Genomic DNA, 14,780 nt, shown 5'->3' with positions numbered 1-14,780 from the left:
CTACTGCCGGGTTATCCCCGTTGTGAACATGTTTTACCCACTCCCTTAATGTTTTTACTTATTTATTTATAAAAATCACAGGGAAAGCAATGCATTTTTTGGCACAAAAACGCGTACAGAATTGCCCATTGATAACAGAGGAGGACATGGGTCCTTTACAGCAGGGTGAGAGAATGCGACCTGAAGACCAGATGTTGCAGGGGAAGGTGGAAACAAACCAGAGAGGAAGAAAGGACAGAATGATATAGGAACGGGATGGTGGTGGAAGTGCTAAATTAAGGATCGAAGAGTGATGGAAAAGTACTGTAGGGTTGTCCGTGAAGGGTAGGGAGAGAGGAAAAAACAGGGTTGTATCGTAGCAAACAGGTTCTTCAGAAAGAAGGAGGACCTCGAGTTTGGAATTAAATAGTGGTAGAGTGGAGCGGAAAAACATTCCAGAGAAGGGTAGCAGAAATGAGAGGGCACACAGGGGGCTAGAGTGGGCACAAGGAGGTGAGATGCGGATGAGCGTAATGAGTGAGGAGGAGTTGTGATCCATTCTCTTAAAATAATCTTCTATGATCTCTGTTCCGGGCACTGCTACACCTGGAGTACTTTATGATCTAGAAAATCATTCACCCAAACATATTGATAGCATAACACCTGCATTTTTATCTTTTTTTCTTTAGAATGTTTACAAAAGTGAGCACCAAGTTATTATCAAACAGCTGCTCAACTAAAATGTTTTCATTCTGTCTACCTAATCACAGTCTGTATATGATGCTGTGGCCTCTATAGCAAAATAGAGATCCCACACCATATTATTTGTCTGAACATAGATCTGGCATCCAAATAGGTTTTGTAAAGCAGATGTTCTATATTGTCCATGCTTTATGAACGCCACCTGAAGATATTTAAGCCCCCCACCCCTCAATTATATAAAGGGGTGTGTTTTAACAAATGCTACATATAACAAACAAGATATGCAATTTAGCTCCTTTCATTTCTTTAAAAGAATGTCAGGAATGGTTTTGCATCTCATCCCCAACACTGTACAGGATGGCTTCCCCTAGGATTCAATGGTATAATATCTGGGTTCAGCCAAAGGTATCTGCGTTCCCCAGTCCTCAATCCAGGGATAACTTCCAGGGATTTTGTCTCTCTTCTCCGTTGCTCACAGTCTTGGTTGGGTTTGAGATCCCTGCAATTATTTCGCTGGTTCCGCCTTCTTCAGATTCAAGTCCCCAGATTCCCTATCCTTGACTCTGTGGAGACCCTTTTGTCTGGATCTCGAGACACTACGCGCACCAGCACATTAGGGCTGGGCAGTGGCAAGACCTAGCAGGCAAGGTGAGGTGGAAGTGAGGGCACCAGCTTCCATCAAATGGCTGGCCACCTTGGCACCAGCCATCTAGGCTTCCCCACCTTTGTATCTTACAGTCCTGACTCTAGTCCCCAAAACCCTGCCATAGTCTACCTCATCGATGAGTGAAAACAGTCTCATACCTACAGGGACTTTTCCTGCACCTCCTAGTCTGCCCTCTTCTTTATCTCCTGTTTTGGCCTCCTCATCACATGCTAATTTTTCAGACACTCCTCCACTTACACCAGTCCGTCTTAGGGTGTTCCCACCCCCTTTCATGTTCCTCTCTTTGCCTCCAACCTCCTTCCGGCTAGTCTTTACTTCTTCATCCTTCCCTGCCCACCTACGCCCCGCCCCCCCCCAAACTACTTCCTTAATACACTCCTCTTTCTCACAATTATTACTCCCAAAATCCTCCTCCTCTGTCAATGTCACCTCCAATGCCTCTATGCCATCCTTGTACTACTTTTTGTGGTTCCTCCTCACATGCTCCTCGTTCTCCTTCCCCTCGTCCTGGTGTCCATTCTTACTACCTCTAGTCTTCACCACCCCAAACTTCTTCTCCTGCTCCTTGGCCACCTCTCACCAGCCTCCTTGCTCCTACTTCCAATATCACCAGAACTTCTCCACTTCAAAAACCCCACTCTGCACTTCGCCATTTGTGTACACCCTCTCTCTGAAGTGCTTGGAGCTGGGGCTTATATAGGGCTTGGGTTGTAAGGCTTTACCCCGATTAGGTGGACTGGTCATGCGATTCATCTGAGCCTGCCCAGTCCCTGGGATGTTCTATAGTTCTGAATTCTGGGAGGTAGTCTTAAAATCGGGCAGATGCCATCTTGGATCTCATTCTAAAATGTTATCTCCACTGGGCGGGTTGCAGCAGCTGCGCTCTCCACCTGCCCGTTGCTAGAGTGTTCCCTCCCCATGATGTTCACTTGGCTCTCTCCAAAGCCAGCAATTTGCTTGGTGTGCTGTATACTCCTTTTCTGGTGTGGCAGTCCCCCATGCATGTGGTTTGGTGTCGGTTTTTCCTTAATTGATCTTAGAGAGGGGAGCAGATGCTCCTCTGGTTCTCATATAAGTGAGGGGTTCAAGTTCCATAAATCTGTCTTCAGGTTGGGGGAGGGGGGTTTTGCGGGGGTGTAAAACACTTGTATGGGGCACTAGCCATAGTCTACCTGCCACCGGATCTCTATGCATGTGTTCTGGGCCTGGTCCACGTTTTCCCTCCGTGTAAGAACGGGATGATGGGGGATGAAGTTTTACTCTGCATGATCAGTTAACAGGGTCCAGAGAACCTGGACTTGTATTCTGTTCTCCCACATCCCTTCTGACATTTGAGCCATGATTAGGGTTTCTCCATAGCCACATTCCTTCAGTAGTGGATTATCCTGGGTCTGCGCCTTATTTTCCCTCTGGCACTCATGGGTATTCTGTGTGGTGTAGTTTGTGAATGGTGGATTTACAAAAAATTAGGTGGGATGACCTGGCCTGGAAATGCAAACCTCTGGTTTATAGTAGGTTTGGAGGACACAGTGATGTCACGTGCCGGTCCATTTGACAATGACTAAAGGGTCACCTTGTTCTAAAGGTTTAACAGCAATGTGCTAACACAATGGTAGGCCATCCAATTCAGAACGGCAAGTGGAAACTGAATGTGACGTCCCATATTTGGTTTCCACTTGGACCAAAGAGTAGTCTAAACAGAGACATACTTTATGAAATTAGCAAACAGATGTATTTCCAAATAGATATCCATCTAATTTATTAATATAGACATTAAATGTTGTTTTGATCCAAGATCACGCGTTGTATGTTATAGGCAAATGAAGTCCACATTTTGGATTAGATAGTGGGACACGGTTGAGTTCACGGCTCGTAACTCCACACCGAGCAAGACGTTAGTCCATAGTTTTCTTGTTTTGTTGATTCAGGCAGTGGATACTCAGCCATTCGGCACAACTGCTTTTGGATCCCGTGGCCCACAAACTGAGGCCTTCCAGGGTCTCCTATTAGAACTTTAGTACCGTGTCTGTGAATGCACTGCCTGAGCCATTCCTGGAGGCAATCGGCAAGCTCTTCATCATAAAACATGTCACCCAAAACAATGAGGCTCCACTTTTCAGGCTCGGTGTCCGTAATGTTTTTGGTGAGAACTGGAAAAGGTACCATATTGTTGAGTTCACAATTCATGGCTATAGCAGTACCTGCAACTGGAAAATAAAAACAATAGATTAGAGACGGCCTGGGCTCCTTTTATACAGTTATAAATATTAGCACAATATCCTTTATAAATCAGCAAGTGAAAGACGATGTTAATTTTCAGAGATAATATCGGAGTAGAAACCTTGGTTGCCAATATGCCAATTGGTGGATTTGGGAAAAGCTTAAGGCTGCTTTCTTTGTATGCGATAGTTGGGAGCATAGCTCAGCGGCAACGTGCTCGCCTGGGAAGCAAAACGATACGGAGCAACACAGGTTTGATCCCCGGGTCTGCTCTTATAAACCTCTGGGTATTGCGTTTATAAACCTCTGGGTATTAAGCGCATTATTAATAACCTATCATATGATACCCGAGTTGGTAGATGTTTTTTCTGCGGTGCCACACCGCATTTGGGTGCTGTAACCTTTACAAATAGCACGGACAAGATGTTTTTTTTTCCCTGTACTTTATTTTGACAAAATTGATGTCTTTTCTCTGAATTCTTAAGTGTCCAGCATGCCAAAGAAGTCTCTCAAATTCTCGTCTTCTCCCTGGGTTAATGCCCATGCCTCTCTACCCTGGCCTTTTTCTCCAACGCTTCCCTTGCCAGTACTTTGGTTTCTTAATAGTTCTAGGCATTTTCCTTGCTCATGGTTCTCTTCACAGCATCTTCTAGTTTCTATTGAAACTTCTACCCCCCCCCACTTCCATACGCTCTCTTATCCTCCAACTCCCCCACCCCCCATGCCTTTGTTCTTCCTTCTTCCAGTACTCCTTCCCTTTCTGCTGGATTCTGCGTTCTGCCTCACCTTCCCTCTCTGCTGTATTCCTTTACATCATTTCTCAACCTCTTTCCATCATAGTCCTTTCTCATTCTTTTATAGTCTAGGCTAACCTCATTCTCTCCCCCACTGGGTCTTTCTTGGACACCTATTGGACTTTCCCTCCTCTCTAAGGGTTCCACTTTCTTTCACCCCTCATACTCCACCTTCTCATCCATTTCCTACATACTTGTCTGGGTGTCCGTCCAACTAGGACGGGACCGGCACACATTTGCTCAGCAAAACACAATTTTCCTTGAAAAATAAAAATTTGAGGCTGCATCTACTGCAAGCACTGATGGGGCGACTGCTGTGCAGTGCTTGTGTGCGTCTTTTTTGCTTTTGCTCGAGATTACTCACCAGGAATCCATCTTCCCCTCCATCCGGTTTATGTCGGGGATAAAGGTCGTTTTTTTTCTGTTTGTGGGTCATGTGCGTGGCACTACTCCGCGCTGGAACTGCGCTCCCTGTGGATAGAGTGTTTGGGACCCAACCAACATTGAAACATATGGGCAGCCTGCGACTAATTGCACTTGGCCTTGAAGAAGAGACTTGTGTGTTGGGGGGATATTTTCCAGTCTGGTCTTCGAGTATTTGCAGATCTTCGTCGAGTCCAGAGGCATGGTGACGACTCCTGGCAGTAGCTTTGTCTGTAAGCTCAATCAGATCCTTCATCAGTGCACAACCACTCCATCAGGGCAAACTCAAGGCCTAAAAGACTCCAACCGGCACTCATGCCGAGCGCACGGCTGGGTCTATAACAAGTGCCTATAACAAGTGCCTGTACCAAGGGCTTGTCATAGCCTTGTACCAGCTGTACGGCCAAGGACCCACAGAGTATTTCTCCAAGTCTGCAACTGGGACGTGTCCTGGGGCCTCAGAGCTGGTCCATAAGCCTGTTACAGTCATTACCAGAACTCCACCTGAGAGTAAGAACCCCTTTGGTGAAGGGCTTGCGATCCCCACCCAAAACATTTCTGAAGCCCACTTCTGCATCACAAATTGTAGAGCACAAAATCTAGGCCATTCAGGAAGCATGTGGGTTCATTTTGACCACAACGAATTCAGCATCGACAATGTCATCTACACTGAAATTGGAAAACTTTCCTCAGGAGATGCACATCGTTGTTTCTGGCACTCAGTCAAAGATAGTCCAACTGCCGATGACTGTGCTAAGGGGGGCGGGGGAGGGTCTTACACTACGAGGGTGTATTGGTTTCTAGTGTCAACCCCAAACTGGTCGACAATACCCCTCGGTTTCTGGGTCTCTTAAATATTCAGACTCAGGAGGGGGCTCTGCTGAGCGGAAAGAAATATGGTGGTCTAGAGTGCGTGCTCCGGCTCCAGCAATATCCGCTTATGCAATAAATTCTCCATTGTGGATCTGCTTGTGTACCTGTGGAGCGACTGGTGTGCTGCTGTTGACTTTTTTGTGCAGTTCGGTGCTCAGAGAGAGCTGTACGATCTGATTTGGTGAGCGACGGGTGGCACATGTGGTTGCGCTCTGCTACAATGACCACAATATAGCTGAGACACCACCACTCGTGCCTACGTCTGCGGGCGGGCTGTAAGGGGCAGGGGCATGAATTCAGCAGAGGGCTTGGCAGTTCTATACAACATACTACTCACAGGCCTGCAGAGTGTTGATGCTTATTCATCCTTCGGTGGCATTCACGGTGGTAAGAAGTTACATTGATCCTGTTGGGAGATATGTGGTGGTGAAGGGCACATTAGAATGGGATAAGATCGTATTGGTAAACACCTATAGTCCCACGGTGCATACCCCTGATTTCTACTGGTCTCTCTCGGACATAATTATTGGGCATGTGGAAACACATGGGGTTTGAGGGGGCGGGAGATCTTAACACGATATTACATGTTGCCATGGATCACTCCTCTGATGCCCACCGCCCTCTGACACAAGCGGCGCAAAGCCTTTTGCAGCTCATGCTGCAACTTCACCTTACAGATGTCTAGAGGATGTTAAATCCAGTCGCAAGACAGTACACATACTACTCCACAGTTCACAACTCAATGTCGAGAATGGACTACCGGCTGTTCTCTGCAGAATGGATGGGAAGGGTACGGAGGTGTCCGATTCGCGCTCGCACTTTCTCTGACCATTCTCCTATAGTCGTATGCATGGCCTTCACTCGGTCTCGTAAACGCTGTTCCTTGTGGCGCATGTTTCCCCTCAATGTTGCTTGAGCCCAACTTGGTTGAATCATTGTATGCCAAAATTGAAGAATTCTTTACTGATAATGGGGGTCAGTGGAGCTTTGCGCCACGGTGTGCGAAGAATTCAAGATGTTCATTCGAGGGGAATTGTTGTCCTTGACCACTGGGACTCTAATGCACTTGGAACAGAATTACATGAGATGGAAGTGCAGATTAGGCAACTTAAAAATCGAAGGCAACCTGTTCAAATTCCAAGCTCTGGTAGACAAGGAAGTGCTAAACATAGCTATACCTGTGCTTGCATGCATGTACAGTGAGGCAGAGGCGGGTTTCAGGCGGATCCTCATGACAGAGGCAAGAATGTAAAGAGTGTTAGTGATGGCAAGATGACAGGAGAGGAAGGAGGAGGCAAACGCAGCAACTGATGAAGGCATCAAGAGTGTGTCAGGCAGAGTGGAGAGGGGGGCGGAGAGAGAGAGAAAGAGAAAATCATGGAAGAGTATGTGTATATGTGTGTGTGTTTGTGTGTGTGTGTGTATGCATGTGCTTTTTGTTTGCCCCATTTGTTTGCCTTCAACATTAAATAAGGTTAATAAAAAAAAGATATTCAGACTCTGCAACCTAGACAGCTGTATTGGTGCCCAAAATAGCCAGCTGCATACGAGGATCACCATTTTTAAGAGTTTCAAACACTCATGTAGTGTCAGCAATGACTGACTGACTTCAAGGACTATATACTGCAACCTGACCCGTTGGCTCCTCTACCACCTCTACCCTTACAGCCAGTGCCTCCCAATTCTGAAGCAGCACCTCTGTATCCAGTGACTGAACGGGCACTTCCTGGGCAGGTGGAAAAGCAGGAGGATCCCCATTCGGAAGATCCTCTTCTAGATACTAGTGAAGATGAGGGTCCTCCTGATCGGGTAATAGTCACAGATTTGCTGCAAGACCCAAAGAGGGAGATTAAGAAATACCGTCCTCAGCTCGGGTCTTACTTGAATGTTTATAGGGCGTGCAGCTCACGTGGAACACCCTTTGGATCTGGGGTGTTGGTGGTAGTTCTTAAAGCCCTGGACAAGACTGGGATTCTGCTAAAGAAAGATGCCTGGGCGGAAGAGTGCATAATGCGACGCCTAAATTCGATCCTTCCTAACATTTCACACTACTGAACTTTTAATCTCCTCACTCATCTTCTCTAGACTCTTCTACTGCTCTACTCTTTTCTTTGGACTCCCCTCTCCCCACTCAAGTCTATCTACCACTCTGCCATCCGCTCCCACTGCCTTCTCTCTCCCTATGACTCCATCTCCTCTTCTCTCTCCTCCCTAGGTTGGATCCCATTTCATTCCCAGCTCAAATTAAATTTCCCCTGTCTCGTATTCAAATCCCTCCATGGTCTTGCCCCCACCTATCTTTCCTCCCTCCACACTTTCTACACTCCTTCTCGTTCTCTCCGCTCTTCCAATCTCTACCTACTCTCCTTTCCACCTCCACCCTGTGCCCCTTCTCGCTTCCGCTCTTTCCAACTCCTTGGCCTTTACCACTGGAACCGCCTTCTTTCCATCCGCTCTACTTCCTCCTTCACTTACTTTCGTACCTCCCTAAAATCCTATCTTTTTCATTCACCTCCTTAAAACCCTTTGCTTCCTCTTATTTTAGTATTCTCTCCAACCCCTCCTTTTCCTTTCCTACTTCCCCCCTCTCTCTCTTTCTCTCCACTCTCCTTCCCTATGTACTGTACGTTTCTCACACTCCTCTATTCCTTCCTTCTCCCTACTCCCTCTGCCTTCTCTTATACTTCTACTCTCACCTTTCCTCCCACCCACTATCTATTCTCTCTCCTTGACCCCTCCCTTCTCTTCTTCCCCTTCCATAATGTAAATTGTTTTTTGTACTGCTTTCTGGTTTAATTCAATTGTTATGTAATGCTTGCTGTATATTGTTGGTTCCTCTTGTAAAGCATTTTGGATTAAAAATGCTATACAAATTCAATAAAATACAAATACCTACAAAGAAGAAGTTAAAGGTGCAAGACAGCGAGGGCCCCTCTGATTAAGTAAATCTGGTGGAACATCCCATACCAGATTCCTCCTTGGTTGCAGCAACTTCTCCTTTTAGCAAAAGTAGTTCCCCCTCTTCCTCTTCTGCAGCTTTATCCTCCAACCCTCCTGGGAAGGATGACAGATACTTAGACACCTTGGACTACAATCAACATTATACATTTTGACAGGCCAAGGCCAGAGCCTGCTTAGCCACAGCTAACTTGCGCCTTTGGATAGAGCTGGTGGATTTTCAGGGAGACTTGGCTAAAGACAGATAAGAGATGTTGAAATTTGGGCTGGCTGACATTATAATTATAGCTCAGGTTGTCATGAATCTGATCATCATTAGGACACTGCAGCAAGGGGCATGTGCCTTCCGGCCTACATGCAAAGGACAGCATGTTTTGCACCACTGCATTTGTACAAGATGTGCAGGACAAAATATTAGCCCTTGCATTTGAGGGCTCCAAGTTATTCCACAGTTTGATGAGCTGACAAAAAAGGAGACCTCTACACTGACCGCTAAATCTCTGTCATTCTTACTAAGACCACCTCCTTCCCCAGCCCCCTCCCAAAACAGTGTTAGTCTTCAGCCTCTGCTCAGGTCTTTAGAGCAAGAATTTAAAGAGGTTTCAGCTAATTCCTTGAGAGAAGACCACCTGAGTGCTCCCCATCCATAGGAAGAAAAAAAAAAAAGATAAAAACGAAGGGCTTCTTCAGAGAGGTCTCGAAGGGACCTCCCAGGTAAAAGAGAAACAAAAATGAGGGTGATGTATGGGTCCATCAGTCTCCGGTATGGGGCAGGATCACTGAGTTTACAGCAGGGTCGTTTTTAATTTTGGAGGATAATTGGGTCAGGTTGGTACTCTCACATGGCTACGGACTGTCTCTTCCCAACTTCCTTTCCTGTTCGCCCCCTCCACGACAGGTCTGGTCCTCCATAATTCAGCAGGCAGTACCGAAACTCCTGGACATGAAGACCCTGGAAACATTTCTCTTATCGAAGCTGGGCCAGGGTTTTTACTCCAGGTTGTTGAAGAACCAGGCAGGCCTTAGAATATTAGACATATGCCTAGAGAAATTTAAGATTAGTGTGCCGGCCCAGATTCTGTCATCTCTAAAGCAAGGGGATTGGTATTAAGCACATTGGTTCCGAAGGACGCTTTCTTGTTGTTCCCATTTAGGCTCAGCGCAGGAAGATTCTGCAGCCGCCACTACTGCTGTCCGGGCTCAATGAGGCCCCAGGAATATTTACAAAGGTCATGTCAGTCATTGAGACCCATCTGAGGTGGAAGGGGAAAACAAATTAATATGTGGACGACTTGCTGCTCCAAACCTCCTAGGCCGATGAAACCACAGCAGTTCTTCCTCTATTGCTCCAGCTGCTGTTCAATCTTCCATTAATCAGTAAACCTGGAGAAATCCCAGATGGTTCCTACTCAGAACATTCGCTTTTTTGTCTTTCAATGGGACTTTAGGAGGGTCATGATATTCCCCCATAGAGAGAGGGCCAGGGACATCAAGGAAGCAGTTTAGCTGTTTCTAGCCAGGGCTAATTTTTCGGCTTGGTTGTTTCAGTACCTACTGTAACTTATGGCTTTGTTTGTTCTGCCAGTGCCCCTAGACAGATTGAAAATGAGATGCCTCCTGTTACGTCTAGATGAGTAAAAACAGAGGTGATGACTGGAAGGTTTAGAATTAATCTTAAACATCTGGCAGCCCTCCAGACCATCATTCTTCGTCTGAGGGGAAAGACGATATGCAAAGCAGGCTTGGTCCTGCCCCCGAAGGGGCAGTCCAGCCCAAACAGTTAGGTCACATCCCTTCTGCATGAGACTACAAGCATACCCAAACGTCTAGAGGAGTCCCAGAACCAGGCACAAAACTATCATTCCACTCGTAGCCTTTTCCAGAAGTTCTTCGGCAGTGCCTGTTACGCTCACCTGGCTCCCACAGGGGCGTCGATCGGACCCGGACAGCTGCGGTCTCCTTCAACGTGAAGCGTGGTGCCTAATCTCATCTGCTTGACCCGTAGAAGTATTCCCCTGCAAGTGGAGAAAGGGATTTAGCCACCCGTGGATTCTAGTAATGGCACCCCACTGTTCTCCCCCACTAATCACCTCCGATATTCCCTTTCAGTAATCTCACCTTATGTTTTTGAATGATGAGCTCTCCATCCTGCGTGGAATGCAGGGGCGCGTAGATACCATTTACTTCAGTGGTTCAAAGGCGTTGGAAGAGTTCCGGATGAATATTGACTCCGAGGTTCCTGGCGAGAACCCTTAAGTATAAAGTCCAAAGAGTTCAATATGTCCTATGTTCACTCTTGTCCCATTCCCTTCTTGTGTTGCAGCTGGGTACAAGAGAAGATTGTCCTGTGGCAGCTGATGGCGTTCAGGTAAGAGTCTGTATTACCCAACACTGTCCGGTAAAAGATGCATGTATTTAACTTGTCGTTTTCTCTCTCCTTACAGGTGCGGCGTAAGGAGTTGCGGGATGTTAAAGAACAATGCCTCCGGTGGTAAATTAGGTACGTCTACGGTGGTAAAAAGAGATTGTATTTGTTGGCTCTCTCGGCTCACCTTATATTTCTTTTGTCCCCTAGATGCTGGAGTTCGGTGAGGAAAATGATGGAGGCAGCGCCAAATCGAAAAATGCTGTGAGGACTGGTGAGTATGGCGCGGCGCTGCAGCTGGCGATGCGACGCGTGCAGAAATAATGTCCTTTCCAAGTACGAAGACGTGATGGATCCGGAATCAGGTAAGGAATTAAAATAATGTCCGTGTTCTAACCTTTCCTTCTTTCCTCTTTTTCTAGGAGCTTTGGGTTCGAGGCGGGCGTGGCAGAAGACTGGATGCTGACTGCAGGCACGGTGAGCGTTACGCTGCTGGATGCAGAATAACGCAAAGCATGTGCTGCTGTTCGGGCGTGGTTTAAATAGCCTTCAAAGTAGTCCCAGGTAAGAAGTTCCCCCAGAACCACAAAAATAGTCCCTGAAGTAAAGTAGTCCCATTCAGGCCTCACATTGGCTTGACTTCATTGCAGCATGGTCTGCATGAGGTAAGTAATGTACATGAGCCTGGCGCCTATGGTGCCAGGACTGATTTCCTCTATGAGCCTGGTGCCAATGGCGCCAGGTCTGTACCCAGAAAGCCCCTATCCGGGGCTGCTGGGCTTTTAATAAGGACCTGCATGCCTGCTCCCGGGGCTGATGGGCTTGGTCCGGATGCCCGGGGGTAGGCATCATGACAGCGCCTTGCCTAGTGGGGCTGTCAGACAAATCTGATGAAGGGGGCGGCTTCCCTCCTTTAAAATCTTTATCACATAAGACTCCTTCCCTACAAGCTGGGGTGCTACTCTGTGGGACCTGTCAGTACAGGGTCTTTGGTCCTGCCTAGAACAAGAAGAGCACATCAACATGCTGACCTCAGACATTTTTCAGGCTTTTAATGCCTTCCTTACGTAGCCCTGTGGAAGGATAGTGCAGATCCAGATGGACAACACATCCTGCATGTACTATATCAACAAACAAGCTGTGAACAGTTGCCCGGCCCTATGCAGGTTAGTGATATTTGGGATTGGGCCCTCCTTCATGGTGTACTCCTCAGACAGGTGAATCTTCCCGGAGAGGAGAATTTGAAGGTGGACAGGCTGAGCCCTTGGTATAATTATAATCCACAAACCTTTGCCTCAACAACTCTTTTAGGGGGAAGAGTCTTCCCCTCAGAGATATGTGTTTGCTGCAGTGGCTAACAGGAAATGCAGGAACCTTGCCTCTTGGAGGTGCGTGAGGCTTGGACTCTCTGGGCGACACCTTTTTCATTTTTTGCAACAATCAATCAATAAATGCCTTTCCGCCTATCCACCAGATTAGCAGCCTGACGTGGTTCTCCTATCTGATGGAACTGGCATGAACAGCCACATTCTTCCTAGCTTTTCGGAAATGCTGTTTTAACAAGGAGGGAGTGTTCATCACTCACCCCCTCAATCTTTTAAGGTGGTCAGCTGGCTCCCGAGGATCTGACCGTGGGTCATTTAGGACTAGCTGATTATTTTAAAGATTATACAGGCATCGCACGCTCGCAGTACAAGAGCCACTGGCTCAGATAATGCCACTAGCCTTTACAGGAGGAGCATAGTCTGTACTAATGCAGCTTAGACCAAGTACTTTCATTTATCTCACACCTGGCAGAGGCAGGGATTTCGGTGAAATCCTGTCGCACATACTTAGCAGCGAACTGAGCATAAAGGAGTAACCGTAAGCCTTTGCAACCAATGGCCACAACTGATATTTGTTTTGTCACATGGAAGGTTGCTGTCCTAGTGGTGGTGACTTTAGCTAGGAGAACAGACGAGATAAAGGCTTGGTTTTACAGAGTAATCCATAAAAACAAGGTAGGCTGTTCTAAAAACAAATTCAAGATTATTTTTGAAAGTAGTCCCCTCTTTCCACATTAGTCAAGAGAATCCATGCCCAGTCTTCTTTTAGAGTCCTCAGGCCGAAGGTTGACGGTATTGCACATAATCTTGACATTTGAAGGGTACTGAAGTTTTAGATTGACAGAACTAAGGATCACAGAAAAGATGACATGCTTGTGCCATTTGGTGCTCGCAACCAGGGACAAAGGCTTCCATGGCATCCATTGCTCACTGAATAGTAGCTTGCATTGCTGAATCATATACCTGTGGTGGCAAACAGCACCTAAGGATATGTCCACTCACGGGGTCAGAGCCAAAGTGGGTTCAGTGGTGTTGCAGGGACCGGTGCCATGGGATGTCATTGCAAAAGCAGAAACATGGTCTTATCCACCCACTTTCTGCAGGCATTATTCTATGGAGACAAGCTCCAGGTCAGACGCTAGGTTTGGTCAGGCAAATCTATTGGATCTATGTGCTTGAATAGTCCCTTCCCCCGCCTAGGAGATATGTGCTATGTAATCTCCCATAAGTATGGAGGAAGTGGAAGAAGACAGAATAAGTAAATGTTACTCGCTGTACTGAGTGACTACTATACTTTTAGTCTATAGTCGCCTTTCCACCATACGACCCACCCTCCATATCTATAATGCAGCTAAATGCAACCTGATGCTCACCAGGTGTTTCATACTACGACTGCCAAGATTCCCCACCATTGACTGTGCTGGCTTGGGCTGATGAGAGTTGTATTTCAAAACATCTGGAGAGCTAAAGGTTGCAGACCCCTGCTCTAAAAATATCTAGCTAGATTAGACTGGTCGAAGTGGGAGGGGATTGGGGGGTTGGGAGGGAGATTGTTGAGAATTATCTGGTGGGTGGAGCAAGTATATGTCGAAAATGCAATGGCTCAGCTCCAAATTTTATTTTTGTAAGGAAATTACTGTTTAGCTGAACAAAATGTGCCGGTCATGTCCGTAAGTAGAGAGGGAAGGGGACTTTAGATTAGGGTTAAAGGAGTCCCTACAGTGAGTAACTTAATTTCCCATTAAACCCGTTTGGGCTTTCCTCTTACTATTTGAACTTTGGCTCACACTTTTCTTTCCTCCCTTCATGCTTGCTTTGGTTTGGTTTGTTTTCGAAAGTTTGTTTTTTCCACCATTTTCTGGATTCCATCTTTCTAGCCTCCTTCGTGCATTCTGTGTTCAATTTCTCTTCATCATTCTCACTCCAGATTTCCTGTTTCTCCCCACCCTCCTCCACTCTTTTTTTGCCCCCTTCATCTTTACTTGTATGCCTCCTTTCTTCTCATCTCAGCAACTTGCCTCTTCTTTCTTTGGCTCCATCACCTTTCTCCTGTGATATTTTCTCCACCCCTCAGCTTCACAAATCCCTTCTATAATGTTCTCTGCAGAGCCTCTCTGCTGCTCCTTTATCACCTTCTCTCTTCTTCTACTCTCCCCCTCTCTGGACTTTCTCATCGCCCTGCAAACCTCTTCTGAGTTTTCTGTCCTCTATCGATTTCCCTTTTGAAGTATCAGTATGTCCCTTCTTGAAGTGCTATAACAAAGTCTGTTTCCAAGTGTCACTTTCTCTATTTTCTGTGCCTTTAATTTCTCCTCACTGGCTTCATGTCAAAGGTCTCTTTCTTAACCAGTCTCTTTTGGCTTCCACTCCTTTTTTTTCTTTTTCCCTGCCTCTTGCTTTTTGTCTTCCTTCTGTCTTGCCTCTGTATTTCCAGTCCCAGCCCCCTCATCATTCTGGCACTTTCTCCGAATTAC

At 46.6% G+C, this 14,780-nt stretch overlaps 1 protein-coding gene across 1 annotated transcript in view; it reads right to left on the bottom strand.

Moving 5' to 3' along the window:
* Nucleotides 1-3,082: 3,082 nt before the first annotated feature.
* Nucleotides 3,083-14,780, bottom strand: part of ETFBKMT (electron transfer flavoprotein subunit beta lysine methyltransferase) — a 162,614-nt gene continuing 150,916 nt past the window's right edge. The window contains exon 3 of the mRNA XM_069628556.1: nucleotides 3,083-3,555. Coding sequence (XP_069484657.1) covers nucleotides 3,212-3,555 — 344 coding nt within the window. The 3' untranslated portion in view covers nucleotides 3,083-3,211. The remainder of the gene's footprint in view (nucleotides 3,556-14,780) is intronic.

Source organism: Ambystoma mexicanum, chromosome 12, assembly GCF_040938575.1.
Source record: "Ambystoma mexicanum isolate Mex_15411 chromosome 12, UKY_AmexF1_1, whole genome shotgun sequence".
Lineage (NCBI taxonomy): Eukaryota > Metazoa > Chordata > Amphibia > Caudata > Ambystomatidae > Ambystoma > Ambystoma mexicanum.
The sequence above is the reverse complement of the archived record's forward strand: the minus strand, read 5'-3'. Positions and strand labels throughout refer to the sequence as shown.